Source organism: Rissa tridactyla, chromosome 11 (assembly GCF_028500815.1).
Source record: "Rissa tridactyla isolate bRisTri1 chromosome 11, bRisTri1.patW.cur.20221130, whole genome shotgun sequence".
In the NCBI taxonomy this organism is placed as follows: Eukaryota; Metazoa; Chordata; class Aves; order Charadriiformes; family Laridae; genus Rissa; species Rissa tridactyla.
In genome coordinates, this window is record NC_071476.1 from 19170788 (window position 1) to 19194714 (window position 23927).

At 51.9% G+C, this 23927-nt stretch overlaps 1 protein-coding gene across 4 annotated transcripts in view; it reads right to left on the minus strand.

The window, feature by feature from the left end:
- Nucleotides 1-9683, minus strand: part of FBXW11 (F-box and WD repeat domain containing 11) — a 75979-nt gene extending 66296 nt beyond the window's left edge. For 2 of the 4 annotated variants that reach the window (XM_054216891.1, XM_054216889.1), the window contains exons 1-2: nucleotides 9559-9683; nucleotides 911-990 (exon numbers count right to left, since the gene is read on the minus strand). Coding sequence is in view for 2 of the 4 variants with exons in the window: in XM_054216890.1 (XP_054072865.1) it covers nucleotides 9559-9603 (45 nt within the window). In the remaining 2 variants the exon portion in view is untranslated. The remainder of the gene's footprint in view (nucleotides 1-910; nucleotides 991-9558) is intronic. The other 2 variants (XM_054216890.1, XM_054216888.1) reach the window with 2 other exon arrangements.
- Between the last annotated feature and the right edge of the window lie 14244 nt (nucleotides 9684-23927).

Below are 23927 nucleotides of genomic sequence, written 5' to 3' on the forward strand. Positions count from 1 at the left end.
GCATACTGCTTCCTACTAACTTCAGAAATAAGTTGCCAAGTTCATTAAAGCACTGCCTTACACTAAAGCTGGGCGTTACGAGAGCTGCAGGTCTCCTCTTCACACCAAGTATTTACCTCGCGTAAGTTTATATCTCTATAAGCCAGGGACCCGGCTTTCCTTCCTAACGCACACAAATACCTTCCAAACTTGTCTTTAGGATTAGATGTTGTAGCCTTTTACAGTCATCTCAAAGTCTCAGATGAATGTGACTCAAAGTGCGACCATACTCCCCTTACTCTGAAATAAATCTGCTATAACTGTAAAGCTCCACTTGAAAACCGTGCCTTGCAACTGGCTCAGTTATGCTTTGAAAACAACTCGGAACAGAACTTTATGTTGAAATCTCATGAAGGATTTAAAAGGCTGACTCCAAGTGCTGCCCACAACAGAACTTCAAATTGCATTTTAGCAGGGTAAAAGCCACTGGAATTTGTACTACGAACAACTAGACGAGTTCTCTACATTTCTGATGAACTCATGAGAGGTTCATACACAGCTAGAAGTCAGAGCAGAGAGCTGTTACTTTCCTGAACTTGAGTAAGACGTTCACCGAAGTCACTGGTAAGGCTGCTTTCTCCTTTCAGAAGCCACTGGCTTAGTGCCCCTGTACCTGTAGATATTGCTTCCCAGCTCCGCAGAAGACAAGTTTACCTTGTGTTCCTAGGCCTGTTTTCCACGGTAGATTTGCAACTTCCTAATAAACTGCATGTGCATTTACTGAATACACCCTTTCTTACTCTGAGCTCAGCAGCTAACTTGGTGTGTTCTAACGCTTTAGGGACATCAAGCAGTTAAAGCAAGATACTGAATTTGCAGACAAACTCATCTAAGCAGAAGCAGCAAGAGATAGTACAGGGTGACTTCTTACCTGAAACTTTGTTTCTGGGCTTCAGATCCACCAATCCAGAATGAAAGGGGATTCGAATGGGTTTTCCTTCTCAGACTTGTCTGTTAAAAGAGAGCAGCCAATCATCTTCAGCTTGGTGTATCTACTTCTTTCTTGAACGAAATCCCAATTACGTACTCCTAATGCTGTTAGAGAGACAAGGCAACCTAGCCACCTTACCAGTCCGGTAACAACTACGTTAGTGGGGTCATCGGATTGGTGGATCTAAGACAAAGAAATGGATTTAGGGACAAGAAATTGCTCTTTCCCCTGCCCTGACTCACCCAATGCACAACCAATGTTTTGGGGCTGCACTTTGCAAAGATTAAGGAAGATGAGAAGAAACTACAACGCAAATAACAAAGCAAATGCTAAAGCTTCAACCGCCAGCTCACACCTCACAACTCCATCAATTGCCAACACAGCAATACGCAGGTTTTCAAAACAGTCCAATACAGTTCTCCTAATCTGCCACAGACATGCTCTAAAGCGTTTTATTGCAATGCTTATTTCCCTGTTTCCAGACTCCAAGTGACCTGACTTGCCTCACCTATCTGCAGCACCAAGACGGAGTCTTCAAGACGCTTATGATCCGAATGGCAGTGCTGAATTCAGTAAATTTTCAGTATCGCTGTGTCTCTGGAAAACAATCTACAACTAGGAGAGAGGAAGCCAAGGCACGCTACTCCTGAGACGAGAAAAAGTCACCTCTTACTGAGCAAGATGATAAAAGGCCTTCATCCAACACTTTCAGCAGTATGTTTAGAGTGACTAATCTAAGGCAGCTTTAACAATAACCCCTAAGAGAAGATGGAGTCTGGAGAAAACCCATACTACGTGTGTAGCAGAAAGTATATCCTAGAGAGACCAGACTGCGCACCTACCAGTCAGATCTTCAAAAAGGTTGAGATACAGCCTACAGAATTTCCCCTAACAGCAGCCAGAAGCAACAGCAACATTTTCTAGAACATAATGCTGCCACATCCACAGAAGAATATGTCACCTCTGTCTCTCACCCTTTCCTCTGCTCTCCAACCCCTCTGCAGAGCTGAGCCAAGCGTTCTTCAGCCTACGCCACCGTGCCCCACATCTCAAAGCGCCAGCAGCTTGGAGAAGGGTGGGAGAAACTGCCACTCTCCCCAGCTGTCGATGAGGACAGTCACGGCCCTGATGTCCCAGAGCTACCCCATGAAAGGGGCATCCTCATCCCAGGGTGATTTTCTGCTTTTCTACCACTGGTAAAGCAACAGTCGACTATACGGTGACATTTCAAGGACAAAGCAGCACTGTAAGCCTGATATCGTGTCCAATCTAGGATTTTTAAGGCTGCCAAGTAAAGTGATAAGATGTCAAGGCATATGACTCAGAATTTTAAGAGTACAATACAGCTCAGTAAGAAGCCAGCTATCAAAATTATATAAATGTACTGATTTGCTAAGTCACAACAGAGCCAGCAGGGTGTTGGAAGGAGAGGCGCTTCACCATGGAGGCTATTCCTGAAAAATATTTGCAAGTGTTACAGCACAGGTCCAGTTTTTGTCTCGAGAAGCACTGGAGTGATGGAGACAGCCTGAATATCAAGTTGCCCTAGCTAGTCCTTTGTTGCCCAAACAGAATTGCCTAAAAGATTCTCCTATCAAATACAAGCTGTAATTGTAACTTAGATTTTGCAAACAGATTCTGACTATAGATTTCAAAAAAGCTGTACGTATTTTTGTCTGAAAACTTTAAATTGGCATGACTGAAGATCTGAAGAAGACATCATCGTGTGAGGCATCCTGACATACAAACATCGGCCTCACAAAAGGGCAAAGAAGGCAAGTTGTCATGACTTCTTTTGTAACAAAACTCCATATTCAAGAACTTCTCAACAGCATGACGCTCAGAACGCAGCCCCGCAACTCGTGACACTGAATATATAGTTGTGTTTCTCCTCTACGTCAATGAACAAAACAAAGTCTTGTAGCGCTGACACAGCTAAAAGTTGACCCGAAAAGCTTTTACCAGTTTACCCAGAAAGCGCGTCAGTCCCTATTCCTAGCAAGTAGGTACCTACCTACATCTTACAAATTTCTGTCCGTACTCGTACAAAAAATGGGCCTGGGAAGCTGAAATACTCTTTGGTCACCAATAAAAATGTTACTTTCCTGGGGTAGAAGCCCAGAGATGCAAGTCCTGAGGGGACCTGGATTAACAAAGCAATGAAGAAACTACAGGCCGCCAAACACTCCCATTGTTAATTTACCCTGCATGAGAGGCAAATTAAGTTTCTAAAAAGAGTCAGTGCTTTTTTGTTGTTAAAATACAAACGGCATTGCGTTATTTTTGCATTATCTGGTCTCGGTCATGCACTACTCATACTGGGAAATGTGTGGATGTAGGACAGGCAAATGGAGGAGTCTGTCAGATGTCGCACCGCTGAGCTCATAAACACACCAATAAACTGGGGAAGGAAGGGATTTTCCAGAAAAAGTGGATTTTCTGCAAATAATGAGGCACTATCAATACTACAAAAATCAAACCAAGAAATCAGATTATATAACAACATAAACAGTAGCATTAGTACAAAGACAACATCACCAGAGAAAAAAAACACTGGAACATAAGTATTGTTATTAATCAGCATTAGTTTAAACAACTCAGTATACATTCTCAGTTCCCTTCAATTTATTTTCTCCCTTGCAAGAAAAAAATTACTTGTCACAGAGCAGCCCTCTTATAACCATGGTCTCTTAGTCTCTCCCACACATCATTCTTCTGGCATTGGCACGTTTGCTGCGACATCCATTTCATTTTAAACCCATCAGCAATCTCACTTTGCACGCTGCTGCACAAGCACTCAAAGCAGCACGGGAAGATGAAACTGAAAATGCCAAAGCAACGGTGACCTCTGAACTCCACAGCAATAAAACATAACGCATCAAAAGACATATATCAAGTTGATTTAACAAGTAGTGAAGGTGTTTTACAAAACACACATGAAATGAAAAGGTACATCCATCCTTCAAAGAACGTTCCCAAGTCTCTCTGAGGGTACAGTTTGTTTTGCTGAGATGCTGCTGCAACGCTCATCGGCGACCCAAATTTTTAGCAACGTTCACCAGCTCTGCCCAAGGGATACAGTCGGCGTGGGCTGAAATGCAGAAATGGCATACGTGTGCTTTACAACTTTTTTAAAGGAGCAATCCAATAGCACTTCAGAGCGGGCAGCTGGCGCGCATACCAGCGTGCCTGCAGAGATGGGATCTCATTCCACAGTGACACCTGGACACTGGATTTACAAGCACAATTCAGGGCCTCCCAGTCCCAAGCCCGAGCTCACGGGCAACCGGGCGGCCTGGGAACTACCCAGCGGTGCTCACGCACACAGGAAGCTACACACGTGTTTCGGGCAGCAAGGGAACTTTCTCTGCTGCATCTTACTTGCTCAGCATTGTTGCAAAGGTCAAAAAAGTTTAGTAACGTTAGAAAATGAGGCAAAAAAAGGCTCCGAATCTCGAATGAGATTTAAAAAGCCTTCGATGAAACACCAACACTTAGCCTCCCCAAGAAACTCAACAAAAAGTTTCCCCTGTTGAGAACTAAAAGCAATTTAGTTTTAGAATTCTCCCTACAAGTGGAGCATCTGCAGTTTTCCTTCACCGGTATAAACTGATGGCTGTCGCCTCAACAACCACAAATTTCAGCTAACTTTTTTCTTTGTAACCTCTCTTTGCCCGTCTGTGTATTCTCCTTCTTTCCTTTGCCACCCCCTTTCCCCACTCAGTCTATTGTTTCATCTAACCCTTCCCAAAAGATACAGCTTTCCACCCTTCTTTGTCCACTTCCCTCATTTCATCATCACTGCTGGCTCTAAATGCAGTTGCCTTGCTCTAATTCGTTTTCTTCAGCTCTTCCTTCCCATTTTCTGCACCGCTGCCAAAGTCACAGCAATCTATTCTCTTTATATTTGTACCCTTCCTCTTACAGGCATTCCCTGAAATGTGACTGTCACTGCGATGGCCTCTGCAGCAGCACAGATCTCACCTCCCCTGCCCCAAAGGCTCGTTTGTGCCTTCCTACCTAACCACCACCTCTTTAGAGATGTGCTCTAGCCATTTTCTTTTCTTCCCCGTGTAGGAAACCATCCAGTACGCCATCGACTGCATGCTTAAACGTCTGACACGCAGCTCCCAACTCTAATTTAGCTATTGAAGATTAAAAAAAAAAAAAATAACTGCAAAGCAAATAGATTGTTATCCTACTGAAGAAAGCACAACTAGGTTACACACAGGTTTACAAACATCTTACTAACTCTCCATCTACTTACTCCCTGCCTTTGATTAAGAACCCGTCACATTTTAGCTAGAACACTACTTCCTTTGTTTCAGATGCAAAGGTGATCGTTGCCTGGTCAGTCTGTGTATCTCTACCGCTACAAAAGTAAACTCTTTGAGGGATTCCTCTAAGAACATGTAGCAAAAAAAAAAAAAAAAAGAAAAAAAAATAATCACAAAAATGTAACTGCCTGCTTAGCAGGCAAGATTGAGACAGAAAGGGAAGAAAAAAGCCAGGATACTGTATCCCTACTGAGATATATACAGCAGCAGTATTTGAGTTTCCAAACAGAATGCTAAGATTTATTTTGCACTGTAAAGCTTTAAATAGTTTGGGGGCACAGCCATCTCCAGTTGCAGTAACCCAAGGCACCAGGTACCGCTGGCACCATTTACAGAAGCTGCTGCTGGCAAGGCATGCCTACGGGAAACACTTTATCCTCAGATTGTTACCTTTTGAATTTGAAGACCTTCAGCTCACATCAAAGTTCTGCCAGGAAAAACTGAGAGACTTTTGGCAAGATATTCAATTAGAGTTCTTCATTTATTATTTACAGAGGCACTTAAACACTGGACACTTTTATGAAAGACAGAGAGAGAGACGTTCAAGACAATAAAGGTAATATATTATGAAGAATATTTTCCATATATATAACTTTAAGATACAAGTGATAATTCAATGTAAATAAGCACTTGCCGGTTTTATTCCTAGGCATGGTCTTTCCATAACCCTTTCATGCTACTACCAGGGACCGGTGTTATATTGAATTTAAACTGCCAACTCTGCAGCAGGGGGATCTGTTGGGAGGACAGCATGCGCACCAAGGACACAGCGGAAAGACCGAGGATAATAAGCTCAGTAAGTGAGAGAATTCACACACAGTTGGTTTCCTGCTTCAGCAACCGTGTCCCATAGGCGTCTGGTGGGAGCCTGGGAGCAAAAGAGACTTTTTTTTTTTTAATCCTATACACATCTTATGCTGCACGCAGTTCACCCCATGAACGCATAACTTTTTAACCTGTATTAAAAAAAACCAAACATATTTGCAAATACTTACGTATTCTTTTACAACCACTTTAACACAAACTAAGCAGCTAATTACCCCCTACTTTGACAGTCTGCTGGTAAAACAAAAGTACGGCGTCAGTGAAGCTTTCTCAGAAAATGGCCTTTAGCAGGTATTGAAGACAAACTCATATAACAGGTTCGTTACAACTGAACAATACGGATTTTAGACACAACTATGAATTTGTAGGTAAAAAAAAAACAAACCCAAAACTAATTCCCAAAGCATTGTTCATGGTACTTCACCTTAAGAAAGAAAAAAAGTTTGGTTCTTTGAAAGAGCAAAAAGGTTACAGTTATCTAATTTCACAGAGAAAAATCAAAACCAGGGGAAGAAAGAGCCCTTTCAGTCATTTTGGCTAGCCCTCCATCTGTTCCGGATTACTTCCTTACTACTCATTTTCTAATAGTTTGCCCACTCACGCAAAGCATTTAACTGAGACAGCGTGAAGTACGAAGGTACCTAAACTAAAAACAACCCCCGTCACATTCCCTGCTAGCCTAAATCTGAACCTCCCACAGCCAACACAAGTTAAACTTCGAGGCTTCATGCCTCTTGGAATCACCTCTACAGGCAACGGGTACCTTCCCTGTAGTTAGATACCATCTACAAATGAAACGTCATAACTAAATCAATAGCTCATCACCGTTAAAACAGCTAGATGACACAATGTACAAAACCAGAACAAGACATGTAAAGCCTTAAGCTGCCCTAAAAGATACCGTGACTTCAGAACACTCGCTAAAACTTCATACGGCAAATGAAAGTTGTCACTCTGAAACTTAAAATACTTCTCTTAGATTCCAGCTTTAAAAATAGATCGGTATTATTTCCATGACTGATTTTTCTTTACATAAATGCAAATGATCTATCCAGTGAAGGCACAGTTGAGGGCTAGAACATCGTGTTCTGAAAATTCCGTGCAATTAACATGTGGACACATTATCTCTTGTTTATCAGCCCCTCAGAACAACACTGTATTCGCTCCTCAGAACTTCTATATCACACGTTTGCCCCTGTATTTCCTACAGATTTATCCTTGGCAATGGAGGGAAGCAATCGAGTACCCAAAGTGCACCAAAACCAACCTCCTGCATCAAAGAGAGGCATAAAACATCCTGCTTTTAGTAAACAATAACACTCTGCCAAAGAAAAGCATCCCACTACCTCTGACAGGCTACGATGATCCCTGGTTTAGGGATGTTTGCCATCAGCATTAACAACCGATACCAGAGTTTGCATACAATACTGAAATCACTGGCTGGAAACTCTGTCAATACGGCTTCCGCTTTGTGTATTTAAACAAATCTTCTGGAGAACCTTATCTCCTACAACACACAAGAAGGCAGAACCTCCAAGCCATGTCTTCGTTTAGGAGTGACTTTCAAGGGTTTTAGTGAAACATTTACACCGAAATCAAAATGTTTCTACGCAAGCCTTCACTAAGGTTGAAATTAAATTCAACTACCAACTACATTTTACAGAGTACTATTTTCTAGTGGAAACTACAGAATGAATTGTTCATCTTATTACATTTTCATATTTATTAATTTCTTGTGAAAGAAAGAAAAATTTCTTTCTTAAATCTCCTACTACGTAATAAAAATCTGAATAACCCCATTGATACTTGCATCCATTAGCAAATTTCCCATTTCTCTCTAAACAGAGGGCACAATTATCAGCAGAAGGCACATTTGCGTCTGCCTGCTAACAATTTGGGCCCAAACAGAAAGGACTTCTAAAAAGGGAGAGCATTTACAAAAAGACAAGCAAGAAAGTTGAGTGAGGCAAACGTACCTTCCAGCCTCAAATGCTATTTTAACAGCTCCCATAACCCCAGGCTGAGGAATATTAGCAACCCTCCGTTCCAGGTAGGAGAAAAGCCATTACAATTCATGTCACACCTCGGAAATTTAGCAGACGTCTTTTCTGTAGGAGACTCGTCCTGTAACGGATACCCGCAGAGCTGCCCCCAGCTTTTCCCCTCCACACTGCAGTCCACTAACGCGGAAACACTTCTGATGTCACCCATGGTTTAGTGCAAGATCACCGAATCGATAGGGATCAGGAAAGGAGGCTCACTAAGAACAGCTTTTAAGCTACTGGCCCCAGTGATCACATACTGAAAGAATCACAAAGCTTTTTGGGGCTTGCCTTTTTTTACTTTTTCTTTTTTAATTTTTGCTTCTTGAGAGCAGATAACACCCTAAGAAAGTTTGTATTTTCCAGACCAGGTAGTTTAGCGAGAACTCTGCTGGCTAAAAATCCCATTGAGTGCCTCCACCGAACCCAACTCACCTTCAGAGTGCCTTAAAAGCAAATTTTTGTGTTTCACCACCCAATGTCGCAGTATTGCATGAAATTTTGTACATGAAAGCAAATTATGCTTATGACAAATAAGTTAGAAGATACTTAGTAATAATTACTCTCTCTGCACTCACAACTTAATTTTATTCATGCCTAAAGGCAGTAAAATTAGGGCCCCCTAATATTTGGCTACAGAAACCTAAGATTTGCTCATATTAAAAATTGAACTTTTTCTTTCTATCGCTTCCATCTGGCCACTCACCCGAATTTAGCGGCGTAAGCGTTAATGAGGGGGTATAACACACACACCAATTAGGTCCAGCTAAATAATACCGTGTTTGCTGGCCGGGAGCTCCAGCACCGGTGCGGCCCCGGGAAGACGGGAGCTGCCCCCCGCGGCTGGAGGAGCCCCAGATCCGCCCCCTCAATCCCCGGCCTCCCGCAACCGCCACCGGGGCGGCCCAGGGAGGGCTCGCGGGGGGGCGCGGGGCGGCCCCGGCCGGGTTCAAGCGGCTGCGGGGGGCGGCGGGAGCCCCGGGGGGCATTTTGGTTTCGGTTTTTTTGCAGCGTGCCCGCATCACCCGGGCACCGGGCGCGATTTTCCGCGCGTCCCACACCGGCCCTGCCTCCCAACAGGGCTTTTATTATTTTTAATTAATTTTTTTTTATTATTATTTTTTTAATGAAATCAAAGCGCTGGTCGCACCCCGGCCTGCAGCGGGAGGACCGACCGGCAGCCGCGGGGGAGGTGGGGAGGGGATCCCCTCCCCCGGCGGGAAGAGCGGGCCCGAGGGCGGCCTGGCCGGAGTCACCTCAGCGGCGGGGCGGCGGCGGACCCCCGCAGGCCGCGGGGCCTGGCGGCGGGCGGGCGGGCGGGCCGGGGGAGGAGGGCCGGGGGCCAGGGGGGGGAGGGCAGCGCGGGAGGCGAGGGGTCACTCACCATCAGCTCGATGGTCTTGTCCTCGATCACCGAGTCGGGCTCCATAGCGGCGGGCAGCTCCTCCACCGCGGCGCCCCGCCCGCCCCCGCCGCCCGCCAGGCCCCGCCGCCGCCGCCGCCGCCGCTGCTGCTCGCCCGCCCCCCCCGCCCCACGCACGCACGCACGCACGCACGCAACGTCCTCCCCGACGTCACGGCGCCCGGAAGAAGGAGAGGCACCGCCCGCCCTCGCTGACCACAACTCCCGGCGGCCCCCGCGGCCCCGCGCCGCCATTGGCTGCCGGCGGCTCCCAGCGTGCCCCGCGGCCCGCGCGGCGGGTTCTGGGAGCGGCGGAGCCGCCATGACGGGGGACAGTGGTACCGCCACGGCCTGTCGGGCCGCCCAGGAGCGGCTCAAGGGGCCCGCCGACCCCGGGAAGACCCCCGGCATGAATAGCAACTGCCGCGGGGCTCAACCGGGACCGGTGTCCCCCAGGTGCCCGTCGTTGGTGCGGCCCTGTCTCCTCAAGAGCCGCGGCCCGAAGGCGGGGTGACGGGAGGAGCGAGGAGGCCTAACGGCGGGCCCAGCAGGGCGGCACCGCCTCCGGCCGCGCTCCCGGGGACCGGGGTCTTTCCCAGAATCGAGCGAAATGAGCGTGAAGGCCGCTCTGCTGCGCTCCTTAGCGGTGGCTGTGCGGGGAGAGGAAATGGTGTGGGGCCGGCGTGGGACGAGGGGGAGTCAGAAGCGCTGGAAAACCCCTGTGCGCTCGCCCCGTCCTTTCCTGCCACAGTACCGTGTCTTGCTGCCCTGACCCCCCCCCACCTTACAGAATCGTCTGGGTTGGAGGGGCCTTTGAGATCATTGAGTCCATCCATCAACCCAACACTGACACCACCACCACTACCCCATGTCCCTCAGCATCGCGTCTGCCCGGCTTTTAAATACCTCCAGGGATGGTGACCCTGCCACTGCCCTGGGCAGCCTGTTCCAGTGCTTGATAACCCTTTTGGTGCAGAAATTTTTCCTGATACCCAATCTAAACCTCCCCTGGCGCAACTTGAGGCTATTTCTTCTTGTCCGATCACCTGTTTCTTGGGAGAAGAGACTTGCAGAGAGCGAGAAGGTCTCCCCTCAGCCTCCTTTTCTCCAGGCTGAACACCCCCAGCTCCCTCAGCTGTGCCTGGGATGGTCAGTGCCCCAGTCCTGCTGGTCACGGTATTGCTGATACAGGCCAGGATGCTGCTTTCCCTGTCCTGTCTTGCTTGACAAATCTACAAACAAATCGACGGCTTTATCCCATTAACAATTATCTCAGCCAGTTTTAATATCCTACTGTTGAACCAGGAGTTGTCTTAATTTCATTTTCCTACTCCAGTACCTAGACCAAGGGAGGGAGAGCGAAGCCTCTCGGCAGTCACTCCCAAGGAAAATCCCTGCACCAGCTCCCAAACACACACAAGGAAGTGTCTCTAAAATCCTTTTAACTTGCCCAAAGAGGAAATTGGCCCCTGTCTTTGTGCCACACCTGAGGACTATGTTCTCTCAATTAATAAATCAGAAACACTTGGGGAGGAAGGAGGAGGAGCTCAAAGCCATTGGAAACGTCAGGCGCTACACTGGCAAGCTTTTGTCTGTGTCACAGTAACGTTTATATTAGGGTTTATGGAGAGTAGCATTTTCCTAAAGAGTGATACTTCGGCTGGTTTTGTGTCTAATTGCCACAAACCATTACAGCGCCTCTGACCGAGTTTCTTCTTGGCGGCAGAGCTGGGTGTTACCCGCCGAGTTCAAAATGACCGTTAAAAACCCCAGAGGAGTTGCAGCCCGTGACGGTGCCTTGGGAAATAAGAAACGTCCCTGCCTGAGCTCCTGCACGGTCCGAGGTGTGACAGGGAGGTGGCATCGCCGCCCGGGCCTCGAGTCTTCGCAGGGCTCCGGATCAGTCTGTAGGGACCCGAGGCTGCAGAGTGGGACTTAACAAAATAAAGCACCAACAGTATTTATCTTTACCTTTTCGCTCATAAAACAGTGAATACACAGAAACTTGTTAGCGTGATGATTTTTTTAGAATCACCCAACTATTAAGCGGTGGTGTTTTTTTCCTAGTGTTTTTGTTTGTTTTTCTTCCTTAAGTAGTGTTAAGAAATGAAAACGGAATCCATGAAAAATATCAGCTTCGGCAAATTGTACTGAATTAGGAAAGCATTACGATACGCAGAACCAGGCGCTGATTCTGCATGCCGTACTATTTATTTAATAAACAGTTTTATTTAATAAGTCCCATTCTGTCCAGTCGTGTGCCTCGGGGTTTACCTTGCTGGCATCGCTCGGTCGGGCAATCGTGTCTGTGCTTTTGAGTACCTCTTTCTGCTTGCTCTGCTAGTCCAGCTGCTCCGGGGGCCAGCCACACGGAGGTCCAACCCATCCCGGATATACCGAAATGGGATTATTTCCCGACTGCTGCCTGACGGCAGGCACGGCGTTTGGAAAATAAACACAGAGAGTCCTCGCCGGAGAAAGCTTTCAGTCTCGGTTAGACGAAGCCAGAAAGGGCCAAAACCAAAAGCTGGAAAAGGAGACGCGCGGCTCTTGCAAGGAGACACGTGGATGCGGTGGTGGCATTGCCACCTAGCACATCGCAACCCTTCGCAACCAGCAGCTTTTCCAGCCCTTCGGCTCTGCATCCTGCTGGCAGACAGCGGCTTGCTGCCATCCTCCACCGCCACCGCGGCCGAGAGGGACCTGGAGCTGGGAGCCAGCTGGAGTGAGCCTCAAGTGGGGGTCACCGCATCGGTGACACTGAGAGCTCAGGTGCCCTGGGTGACCAAGGGCACACTGGCCGCAGTCTGATGACACAGCAGGGACCGAAGGCAGTGGAAATTGGAAGCAAAACTGCCAGAAGCAGCAATCTGGTGTCACAGCACAGCACGACCGACTCTGCTTGCGATGAAAATGGGCTCGGTATCTTCACCCTAAGCATTTTTTCCCATTATCTGTTTAAATCTCTGCCAAATGGCTAAAAAATGGAGTATGAACAAATGGGAATGGTGCAAAGTCCTTTCTTATTGACAACGCACCTGCTTTACAGGACATTCATGTCAGCAGAGATGTATTTTGTTCATTGAAAAATGCTTAAAAGAATACTTATCGTGAGGTCTAAACTCTTTTCATAGCACTTAAAAACACAAACCAAGAGCGGCAGGTCTCCTTCCCCATCCAACAACTGCTGCTGCTCAGAGTTTGGGGGTGAAGCTTTGCTGCGCCCCGAGAGCTGCCCTGTTTATATGGCTCTGGGCAAAGCGAATACCAAACTTGCCGTTGCCCCAAAAGTCCCTCAAACTGAGACTGCAAAACCCAAACTCGCACACCGGTGCTAACCCCAGCTCGGGCTGCGCAAGCGCCCGCTGACCCTTCCCCAGACACACTCCGTTTCCACGTGAACAAACGTCCCAGCGCCTTTTCCTTCAAACCCGGGCAGCCGGCTGACGGCTGAGCTGAATTCTTTCCACCTTCACACCGCGACCTACAACGCGGGACTCGCAGGGCGAATCCGCACCCCGTCCTTCGCGTTGCGCAACGCCACCGACCTCCGCAAGCTGACAAAGGGGTCACCGGGAACGAGGTGGGAGAAAATCCAGCTTGCTTTTGCTCCCCCTGCAATCAGCCGCCGGCTCCGGGGATCAAACCCGGCAGCAGGTATTTGTTTGTGATGCCAAAGTGAAAAATCAGCATCTCTCAGTGTAAATACACGCAGGGAAGAGATTTGCTGACCAGCACGACGCTATTTTACGTGGCGCTTTCCCAAGTACAGCTGGGCAGTCAGGGGAGTTTTCTGACTACGGAAAGGAGTGCCCAGGACAAAGAAAAGAGACGAAAAAAATGTAAAAGAGGGGAAAAAAAAAAAAAGAGAAAAAACAGGCAAAAATTACTCCATTTATTTGAAGAAAGAGTAAATCCGTGGCAGCCTGAGCGGTTAATGCATGGCACTGACGGATGTTACAGAAGTGGGCGCGGGTCTTTGAAACCAGAGTGTGAGCTGTCGGAGGGAACCTGAGTTCCTGTAATCTGCTTGTAAAGGTGTGAAAAAAACCAGTTTCTATGGTATGAAAGAAAGAGGAGAATGTTGAAAATAATTAGGGAAAGCATTATTTAAAAAAATGAAATTTTTGGCTTTAGCGTGGAACACCAGGAAAAGCAAGGGCAGGGGATATCGAGCTTTGTGTCTGCAAATTAAAGTAAAATTCTTTCTGAGCAGCTCATAAGGACTGAGCGAAACGTCCAAGGCAAGGTCAAATAATACGGATGAAAATATCCGTTTTCTGATAAATTTATTCCGAGATAGAAAAACGTTGGATTCCGATGAAGCCAAGCACTGTATTCCCACTGCGAACCGCACGACTGGGGTCATTCGAGGAGCTCGTCTCCGGGCGCGTGCTCTGAATGCGGGCGAACACGCCGCTGTATCTATGACTGCGCCGGGGGCGTGTGTGCGGATCGCCCTTTGCTGACAGATCTGTGTCACGCACCTGCACGTCAGCAAAGCAGGGACAAAGCCCGTCGTTAAGCTCTGATGATGCCCTTGCTCAGGTGGAAGCACACCGGGGCAGTTTCAGCCTGAGAGGACTCACTCTGCCAGTTTTCCTCGGCCGGTTTTCCTGTGAGGATGAGGACAAGGAGGAAATGGAAGAGGGAAGTGGAAGGGGGAGAGTCCCGGCGCCAACGAACCGGAGATACCTTCCCCTTGTGCAATGGGACAAGAATTCATTGAGGCTGATGTCGTGCTCACCGTATTGAAGCAAAAGTCATCGTGTGTTTAAAAATACCCTGAAAAGCTTGGATCGCCGGTCCCAACGCACCGTTCCGAAAGCTGTGGGGATCCGAGTCGCCGTGTCCGCTCTGCGAGGGGGGCGAGAGGCCGCCCCGGCGCGCTGGGGTGCTGCCCCAACCCAAACCACCGCCCCTGGGCCGAGACCTCTCCCGAAACTCGGCGGTGAGGCGACGTCCCTATTTTCTGTAAGTTCATTGCGTGATGTACCCGTTTCCTCTTCCAGCAGATGTTTTCCAGAGGGCCCCGAAATACCCGTGATCATCAGAGACAGGCGGAGAGGGCAAAGGCTCCCTCGGGAGCGGTGGGGGGCCGGGGGGGAGCCTGGCTGGTAGCCACACCGCCCACCCCACGGAGGATTTGCTCACCAAACCCCTCCGACCTCTCCTTCCACACGGGCAGCTCCGTCTGCGGCTCACGCTGCGTGGACCAGCACCCCGAAGCACCTGGGGGAGGGTATTTAGGACTGACGCGGTGTAGAAATATGTCCCAGTTACAACACGATTCGATTTTTTTTTTTCTCCCCGAATATTTTCTGAACGATAAAGTGATTTATTTCTAAGCTTGTTTCTATTTTCTGCAATTCTGGGGGGCCCTTGAATAGCCCGGTCGGATGGCAACCATCCTGGCAGCTTGTCCCGCGTTTCAGGGATCCCCCTTGGTGTTAAAAATCCACTGGACGAGCCTAAAAGTGACCGGCTGCGGGTGCCCCCCAGACAGGCAAGGACGCTGCCCCCAGTCCCACCGCGGACCCAGCAAGGCTGCAGACGGGTGAAAACAAAAAAAAAAAGAAAGGAAAAATAAAAGACAGGCAGTGGCCAAACAACAGAATCTCTGGGATTTGCTACGGAGCCGGCGGGAGCTACCTGCTCAAATCCTCCGGCAGCTCCATGAGTATCCATTCCCCAAACTTCGGATGCCTTCCCGAAATCCCCCGCCTAACACAGTCTGCGCGCTAATCCCCTCATCTCAGGATAAAGGATGGTTTATTTGGCTGCTTGGATAGGGATCAGAGGTTGCTCAATGGCCGGTACCGAGTTACCCTGCGAGAAAAGCCAGGGCAGGTACATTTCAAACGCTCCTGCCGGAAGAATAATTATGGAATTTACCGCTGGTAGGACTAAGATATAAATAAACAATTCCTTAGGGCAGGGATGATTGCACTTAAAGTATGAAAACGTTTATTCTTCCTTCAAAGAAATATGATGTAGCCAAAATGGGGTGACACACTAGGTTTGATGATTTTTTTATATTTTTTTTTTTTCTAAAAGATCTGGAAAAAACTGAGCAGATTCGTAACGATTCTCACCCCCTCCCCAGTAACAGGCGCATGAACCCTGCCGCCGCCCAGCGAGACGTGGCCTGTCCTTACCCACCTCTGCTACAGCACGTAAATAACGAGGTTAGGAGCGAGGGGGGCTTAAAATACCATTTATTTATAAATAAGGAACATAAAATATCAATGCATCCTCGGGTGGAGGAGGAGGTACCGCTTGCTGTAGGACCAGGGAGGACGTGGAGCAGCAAAAGCCACGTGGCTGTCGCGGTTAGTGGGGGGTTCGGGGCTGCTTCTCGCAGGGCCACGGCTCCCAGTTTTTCTTTCCTGGGGCTTTGATCGTTTGAGAAAGATGGGGAGATAAGGCAGGGAGCAAGGCGGAGGAGAAGCAGGTGTGGGCAGCGGGCTGCCAGCTGCGGCGCTGGGATTTCGAGTCAGGGCTGCAGCTCGCCCCCTCCAGCAACGCGGGATGTCCTACGTGTGAAAGCAGGACATGATTCTGCGGTCTGGAGATTAGAGAGAGCCAGGAGAGCCCATTCCAAAGCGTGGTTTTAACCCCACGGTGCTGCACCAGGGTCAGGGAAGCCCCCAGGATCAGTCCAGGCTGGGGGAGGAAGGGATGGAGAGCAGCCCTGGGGAGGAGGAGTCGGGGGTGTTGGTGGGTGAGAAGCTCAAAATGCCCTGGCAGCGTGGGCAGCAGGGCGAGGGGGGGGATTCTGCCCCTCTGCTCCACTCTGTGAGACCCCCCTGCAGTGCTGCCTCCAGCTCTGGGGCACCAACAGCAGAAGGACGCGGGGCCGGAGGAGGCCCCGGAGATGCTGGGAGGGCTGGAGCCCCTCTGCTGTGGGGACAGGCTGAGAGAGCTGGGGGGGGTCAGCCTGGAGAAGAGAAGGCTCCGGGGAGACCCTGGAGCCCCTTCCAGTCCCTAAAGGGGCTCCAGGAAAGCTGGGGAGGGACTTTTTACGAGGGCATGTAGTGATAGGACGAGGGGGAACGGCTTTAAACTGGAAGAGGGGAGATTTAGATGAGATCTGAGGCAGAAATTGTTTGCTGTGAGGGTGGTGAGCCCCTGGCCCAGGTTGCCCAGAGAGGTGGAAGATGCACCATCCCCAGAACCATTCAAGGTCAGGTTGGCCGGGGCTTGGAGCAACCTGGGCTGGTGGGAGGTGTCCCTGACCATTAACCCAGCCCTGCCAAGTCCACCACTACCCCATGTCCCTCAGCACCACGTCTGCCCGGCTTTTAAATACCTCCAGGGATGGTGACTCAGCTGCTTGCCTGGGCAGCCATTCAGTGAAGGAATTTCTCCTAATATCCAACCTAAACTCCCCTGGTGCAACTCGTGGCCGTTTCCTCTTGTCCCATCGCCTGTTCCCTGGGAGAAGAGACCGACCCCCCCCCCTCGGCTGCCCCCTCCTTTCAGGGAGCTGTAGAGAGCGGGAAGGTCTCCCCTCAGCCTCCTTTTCTCCAGGCTGAACATCCCCAGCTTCCTCAGCCGCTCCTCACAGGACTTGTGCTCCAGACCCCTCACCAGCTCCATTGCCCTTCTCTGGACACGCTCCAGCACCTCAGTGTCTTTTTTGTGGTGAGGGGCCCAAAACTGGACACAGTATTTGAGATGGGGCCCCACCAGTGCCCAGTACAGGGGGACAATCACCGCCCCAGTCCTGCTGGGACTGATACAAGCCAGGATGCTGGTGGCCTCCTTGGCCACCTGGGCACACTGGGCTCATATTCAGCCGGCTGTTGACCAACACCCCCAGGTCCTTTTCCACCAGGCAGCTCTCCAGCCGCTCTGCCCCCAGCCTGTAGCGTCCATGGGGTTGGTGTGACCCAAGTGCAGGACCCGGCGCTTGGCCTTGTTGAACCTCACACCACTGGCCTTGTCCCATCGATCCAGCCTGTCCAGATCCCTCTGCAACGCCTTCCTACCTTCAAGAAGGTCGACACTAACTTGGTGTCCTCTGCAAACTGACTGAGGGTGCACTCGATCCCCTCATCCAGGTCATTGATAAAGACATTAAAGAGAACTGTCCCCAATACCGAGCCCTGGGGAACGCCACACGTGACCGGCCGCCAACTGGTTTCAACTCCATTCACCACCCCTCTCTGGGCCCGGCCTCCAGCCAGTTTTTCACCCAGCGAAGCGTACGCCCACCCAAGCCAGGAGCAGCCAGTTTCTCCAGGAGGATGCTGTGGAATCGCAACCCCCCGGCCTTCCCAGCTTCACAAAGCACGTCTTCACCATCCCTAAAGGCGCCTGGGAAAACCGCGCGGACGTTGGTCCCACGCGGGATGCAGAGAGGACACGGGAGGGAGGCGTTAAAGATCCACTCAGCCGCAGACACAGCCCAAATGCACCCCAGCATAAGAAAGGCAGCGGGTTACGCTGAGTCTAGAAGTCGGTGTGGCGAAAGGCAGAGGGTGAGGAAGAGAGGGCACGTCGGATGTGTGACGGAACAGGGGGAGGACAGCCCGCTGCCACCCGTGACGCGGGTTGGAAGCATCCTCCCTCCCCCTTCCCACCCTCCCGAAATATGTTCTTGGCTCCCAAGCGGCGCCCGAGCGAGGGCAGCCGGCTTCAGCTTACGGCAAGCGCTTGCTGCGCCTCCGACGCTGGCGTTCCGCGGGGGAAGTCCCCGCGCTGTATCTCGTTCGCAAAGCAGGAACAGGGCCCTTTCGGCTGGTTACCTGCCGCGTTCCACCGGCACTGAGTCAGCGGGAGCCTCCTCGGCCGCTCCTGGCAGGCGGGGTAGAAATGAGTTGGTTTTTTTTTTCTTAATGAAAGCTGGCGCCGGGAGCGCGAGTGGTCCCTCTGTCCATCGCCTGCCCCCGCAGACAGCTCCGAAATACCTCCACGTAAGCCAAGCACTAAGCAAACCTTGCCAAACGCTCTTTAAATAGATAAGAAACCCCTTTCTTTAAACAGAGACAATCTCTAAGTAAACTTTCCCCTTCTTGCTTGCTGACCCCGGTGGCTTCGATCCTCCAGAGCTGCAGAAATGCCGATGTCCCGCCGAGCACCGGGCCGGCGAGAGGGTGGTGACGGAGGCGGAGAGAGCTGCAGACTGACCTCCCGCCAGCAGCCAGTTTGCAGGGGCCGCAAATTTAGGGAGCAGCGTTTAAAAGCTCACAGGAGGGGCCGATACCCAGAAGCGTGTCTGGCTCAGGGCGGGGGATGGCTGGACGGCGCTGGGGTACATGGGTTTGGGTCTGTCCTGGCCTGGGATGGTCCCGGGAAAGGCACCGATGCCTCCAACAGCGCCGGGAGCATCGCTCCCTGGAAAGCAGCATTGCGTTTGTGACCTGCAGGATGACGTTTGTTTAGTAAAATACTTTTTTTTTTTTTTCCCTCACATAACCGTGGATATTTCCAGGCTCCAGTTTCTCTGAGCGCCGCCCGGGTCTCAGCCCGGGAGCCGGGGGAGCTGTGCTGAAGGGCCGATACCCGCAAAACGCCCAGCGATAAGAACTGCGGCGTCCCCTCCCCGCGCCCGGATGGGGACATCGTGCCAACAGGGAACAAAGCCAGAGGACGCAGGAGGGAGGTACCTCCATCCCAGCCAGGCACCAGCTGCCAGACCGCGGCCGGGGACCCCGCCACCGGTGTCCCCCGCCAGCGGGGACGTCGGCGACCGTTCACAGCCGTTCCTGAAAGACAGCATCCAGCAACAGCAGCGCTACCGGCCATCCCTCCCTCCCCTCTTCTGCCACTCCTTTCCTCTGTATTTTCCATTTTCCTCACTAGGAAAAGAATTTTTTCGCACGCTTTTAGCTTTCAGGCGAGTTCCCGGCCTCCATCCCCTCCTGCCCTCAAACAATACAAACTTCTCTGCTATTTCGGGTAAATTTAGACACGACTAGACTAGGCAGAAGCGCCCCATCGGGGGTAGCCCCGAGGTCTGTGCTCGGCCTGTCCTTCCCGCACACCGACTCAGCGTCCTCCTCTGCGACCCCAAAACCACCCGGTTTGGGTGAGAACTGTGCGAGACCTGGGCCAGATCCCGCGCCCGGCCCCTCGCAGCGAGAAGGGCTGGAGCGGGCGTGCGGTGCCAGGGGAGAGACCCACGGCACGACCCCATCCCCAGGGAAGGGCCGAAGGAGCTGGAGAAGCAAAGATGGAGAGGGGACGGGATGGGACGGGACGGAGCGTTTACGTGGCTGCACGTGGGGAGAATGGCTCATGCAAAACCCGCAGGCACAAGGTTGCGCGTGTGGAAAGCGCGATTCCTTTTACCAAATCGGATGGTTAATCACCCCTCGGTGAGTTTAGACGACGAGCAGCTCAGCGTGACTGTCCGACGTGTCCCCAGCATTCCCGGCCGGGGTGAGGGGGCGGGGGCGTTGAGGAGCAGCGTGAGCGGCAACACGGGAGCATTCGGGGGCTTTTCTACTAAATTACGGCAGCCTGGGCTGAAAGCAGCTCCCGAGAAGCAGAGGGGTTTGGTGAGCCCGGGTGAAGCTCCTCTCCCTGCTTCCCAGGGGCTGCACTGCACCGCGCCAGGGACAAGGCGAAGCTCCCATGGTGCTGCGGGAGCTCGGCTCCTTCCCAGCATGGCGCGGGGCCCGCGCTCAGGTGCTCAGAGCAGATTCCCCGCCCCGAGCCAGGAAAATCCCTAAAAGGACGGATAACCCCGGAGGAGGAGCCTGGAGAGGGGTCAGTGCCCACGGGAACAGCGTGGCAGGATGGAAACCACCATGATGGAAGCCACCACCACCACGGAAACCATCAGCCCCAGCCGGCCCTGGGTGTCCTCCCCCGGGGACACCGCAGGGTTGTGATTTTCCAGCCGCTCCAGGGTCAGGGTCACTCCGCGTGTCCCTCCCGGAGCTATTGCTCGGCACCGTCTTACCTTCGCTGGGCTGCAGGAGCCTGGGCGATGCGCGGAGCAGCTCCCAGGTAACTGGAGGCTACTGGGAGCCCCAAGCAAGCCCAGTCGAAGGTCTCCCCATTCCAACCAAGTCCTGAAGTCAGAGCCCAGGGAAAGGAAGCAGCAAAGCAGCCACCTGTGACTGGTCCCAGCACGTGGCAGGGAGCACCGAGACAAGGAAAGTCGGCCGCGAGGATCCCGTTGTCAGAGAATAAGGGGGTTTTTTTTGTGCCAATGTGAAGACTTGGTGGCCAAACAGGTGAAGCAGCTGCTCAGAAAACTCCTGCCCTGGCATTAAGAAGAAACTGCGGGTTAGAAGCTGGTTTTGCTTTACGGCTGGGTTGGGGTTGAAGGGAATGGCCCAACGCACGAGGGCTTGACGTTCAGCCACCCGGACTTACAGACAGCGTCCGTCAGGAGCTCCTGCCCCAGGTCCCGGCTTTCCAAGAGCTGCCATGTCCAGGGTGGCCACCGCCGCTGCTCTGCGGAACACACAGGGAGCTACGCGGCGATGGCGGAGCCACGGGACAGACCCGGGGAGGCAAAGTGGGGGGACGGACCCTGAGAGGGGCACAGGGAGAAGAGCAGGGAGCCAGGAGCCACCCCAGCACAGCAACGGCCACGGACCACTGGGACAAGGTGGCCATGCAGCCGTGTCCCATCGCCCCGGCAGCCCCTGCAGCGACCGGCCGGGCAGAGCCGGGGCTCTTCCTCCCCTCTCCAGCCTCCGCAGCGGCTTCAGGTCACCTCCTCGTCCCGCTCCTCAGCGAGAAGGCCGGGTTTGCCCTTTGATTTATTCAAGCACTGACAAAAATTGTGTGTGGGGGGGTGGGGGTGGGGGAAAAGTGTTGGAAGTGCAATTTTTCACCACCGACTAAAAATAGCCGAGCGAAATTCCAGAGCTGCCTCCCAGCGCCGCCGGCTGCGCTGGGCTTCCCAGGACAATGGCATTTGTAGCCTGGGAGCAACAACGGCGCAGGCCGGGCTCCAGCTCCTGAAATAACACGTTATAAAGGGCAAGTCCTGTCTTTAATTACAGCTATGCAAAAAAAAAAAAAAAAAAAAAAAAAAAAATAAAAGCAGCGGTTAAAAAAAAGCACTGTCAGAACATCCGCGCGCGCAGCGCCAACTTGAAACCAACGCGGGGAATGCAGTAAGAGCGGAATGGACTTAGTATATATAGGATAAAGATTCGGCGGGTATTAGCGAGGGGTAAGGGGGAGACAGTTGAAGCATTTAGAAGAGCTCAAACCCTTTGGCATGAGGAAAAAAAACCTCTTTCGGGCAACCAGCAGAAGCCGATCGCCCGCCCGCTGTAAGCGCTCACACAAGAGCCTCAGGGGTGAAATGCGACAGCAGCGCCTTAAACTCCTCCGAGATGCGCCTCAAACCACCCCGGGATGCACAGAAGCAGCTCCACGCGCCACACTGGAACCGCCACCGTTTATCCTCTTGGTTACGAGCTAATCAAGACACGTCCCTTCCGGGGAAATAAGTATTTAAGGGCCCACAGCGCAGCAGGCAGGCGGCCGAGCCGTCACGTGCAGACCCGCGTCCTGCGGTCGCTCGCGTCCGACACCGGCGCAAGCTCGGCCCCGCCAAACTCCCCTCCAAATTCCACGTTGCTGCAACCCGAGGGTGGCCGGGGTGAAAGTGCTGCGAGCGAGGACGGTGTTTATGCGCCAGGCAGAACCCACCCGACCCGACGCCGAAGCGCCCCCGCGGTCTTTGAAGCGAAGAAAAGAGGAGCGTAAATCAGCAAGAGACGCTCCGAGCGCCGACACCGACCCCACAACCGGGACGAAAAGCTGGCCTGCGGCTGCTTTCTGCAGGGTTAAAGGGACCCGGTGACCATTTTTCAGCAGCTATAAAGGAAGGAAAGAGTTTCATCGCGTTTCTCTCCACCAGCCTCACCTCTCTGGAACTGGAAGCGCCGCTGGGAGGAGGCGGGATCCAGCACCCCCGCAGCCAGGTGCGCACAGAGGGGATGGCGGCTGCTCCGTGTGTTCTCACACTTGGGTTTTTTCTCACCGAAACACGAAGGGGAACCAGCCCAGGAGATGAGCCCGTGAGGAGGCAGCAGCTTCCAGGCACACCCGGCACGGAGCGTTTGTGCTCGGGGCCATCCCTCCACCGCAGCCGGGCTTCGCCGCTCCTCCTTTTCCCCTCGGAACGCAGAACCGATAACGAGAAACCAGGTTTGCTGTTGGTGCCGGTAAAAGGTTAACTGAGAAATATTTCTGGGTGGTGTGTTTTTTGTTTTTTTGTTTTTTTTTTTTCTTTTTTGGAAAACAATATACATCCCCATGCCCGCTTACACCAACTGGTGGGACTGCGGGGGTAGCTCTCTGCAAGCGATAAGCTTCTCCCGTGATGGGAGGACAATAATCCGTGATGGGATTATATATTTATTTATTTAAATATTTTGTGCTGGTCTCAGCCCGATGCTTTTATCTGCGCCACGAGCAGAACGGCGATCGGTTTTCTGTGCCGCGGTGGTAGACAGCACGAGACGCGTGGGGCAAAGCGCTTTGGCCATCAATTCTTATTTCTGCTCCAGCAGAAACGTCACGTCTCCAAAACTTGGGCTACCCGGAGACGGGAGTTCTCCCGGCTGCTGCAACCACAGATCAAAAACGGTGTGAGGACAAAAACTGGCTTCCACCCGAGCTCCCAGGAAGACCCATCGCTGGATGAGCCCGGAATGGGAAGAGGCAGCTGCACAGCACAGATCCCGCTCCGTTCCGGCGGCGCGAGAAGGCGGATGCTCAGCTTCAGGCAGAGCGAGGCCAGAGCAGCTGGCTGGTGATTTAAAGCAGCCATTAATATTCATAATAACTTTTACATCTCGCCTTCCCGGCTAACAAGAGGAGGCAGACCCTCTCCGGGAAAGGCATCCGTACACCCGGCCGGGGCGCAGGAGAAGCGGAGGGGGCAGCCCCACGCAGCCGGCACGCTGGGCTGGATTTCTCCCGCACTAAGAGGCAGCGCAGCAAAGGCTTCTTAAAAAACAAAAACAAACAAACAAACAAAAAAAAAACACCCCACCCCCCCCCCCCCCCCAAAAAAAAACCCCACCCAGGTGTTCTGGGACTGGAATATTAAGGGTAGGCGCAGGGTATTTTTCGTCTGCCTGGGCTGTTCAGAAGACCACCTTAGGCAACACCCGCCGCACAACTCGCTCTGAACTCGAGCTGTTGGGTTTCCCCCCCCCGCCACACACCTCCCCGCCCCCTTCTGAAGCTTAAAAGAATGAAAAAAAAAAACCGAAAAAAAAAACCAACCCCAAACCACAATGTTCAAGCCCAACTCTTGAAACCAGCTACCTCGAAACTCAAGTACTGACCCGAAGCTGGCACCGAGCGGGACGTAAAGCAGGCGCTCCCTGCGCTAAAGAAAAGAAGTCAGGAGTCCGTAC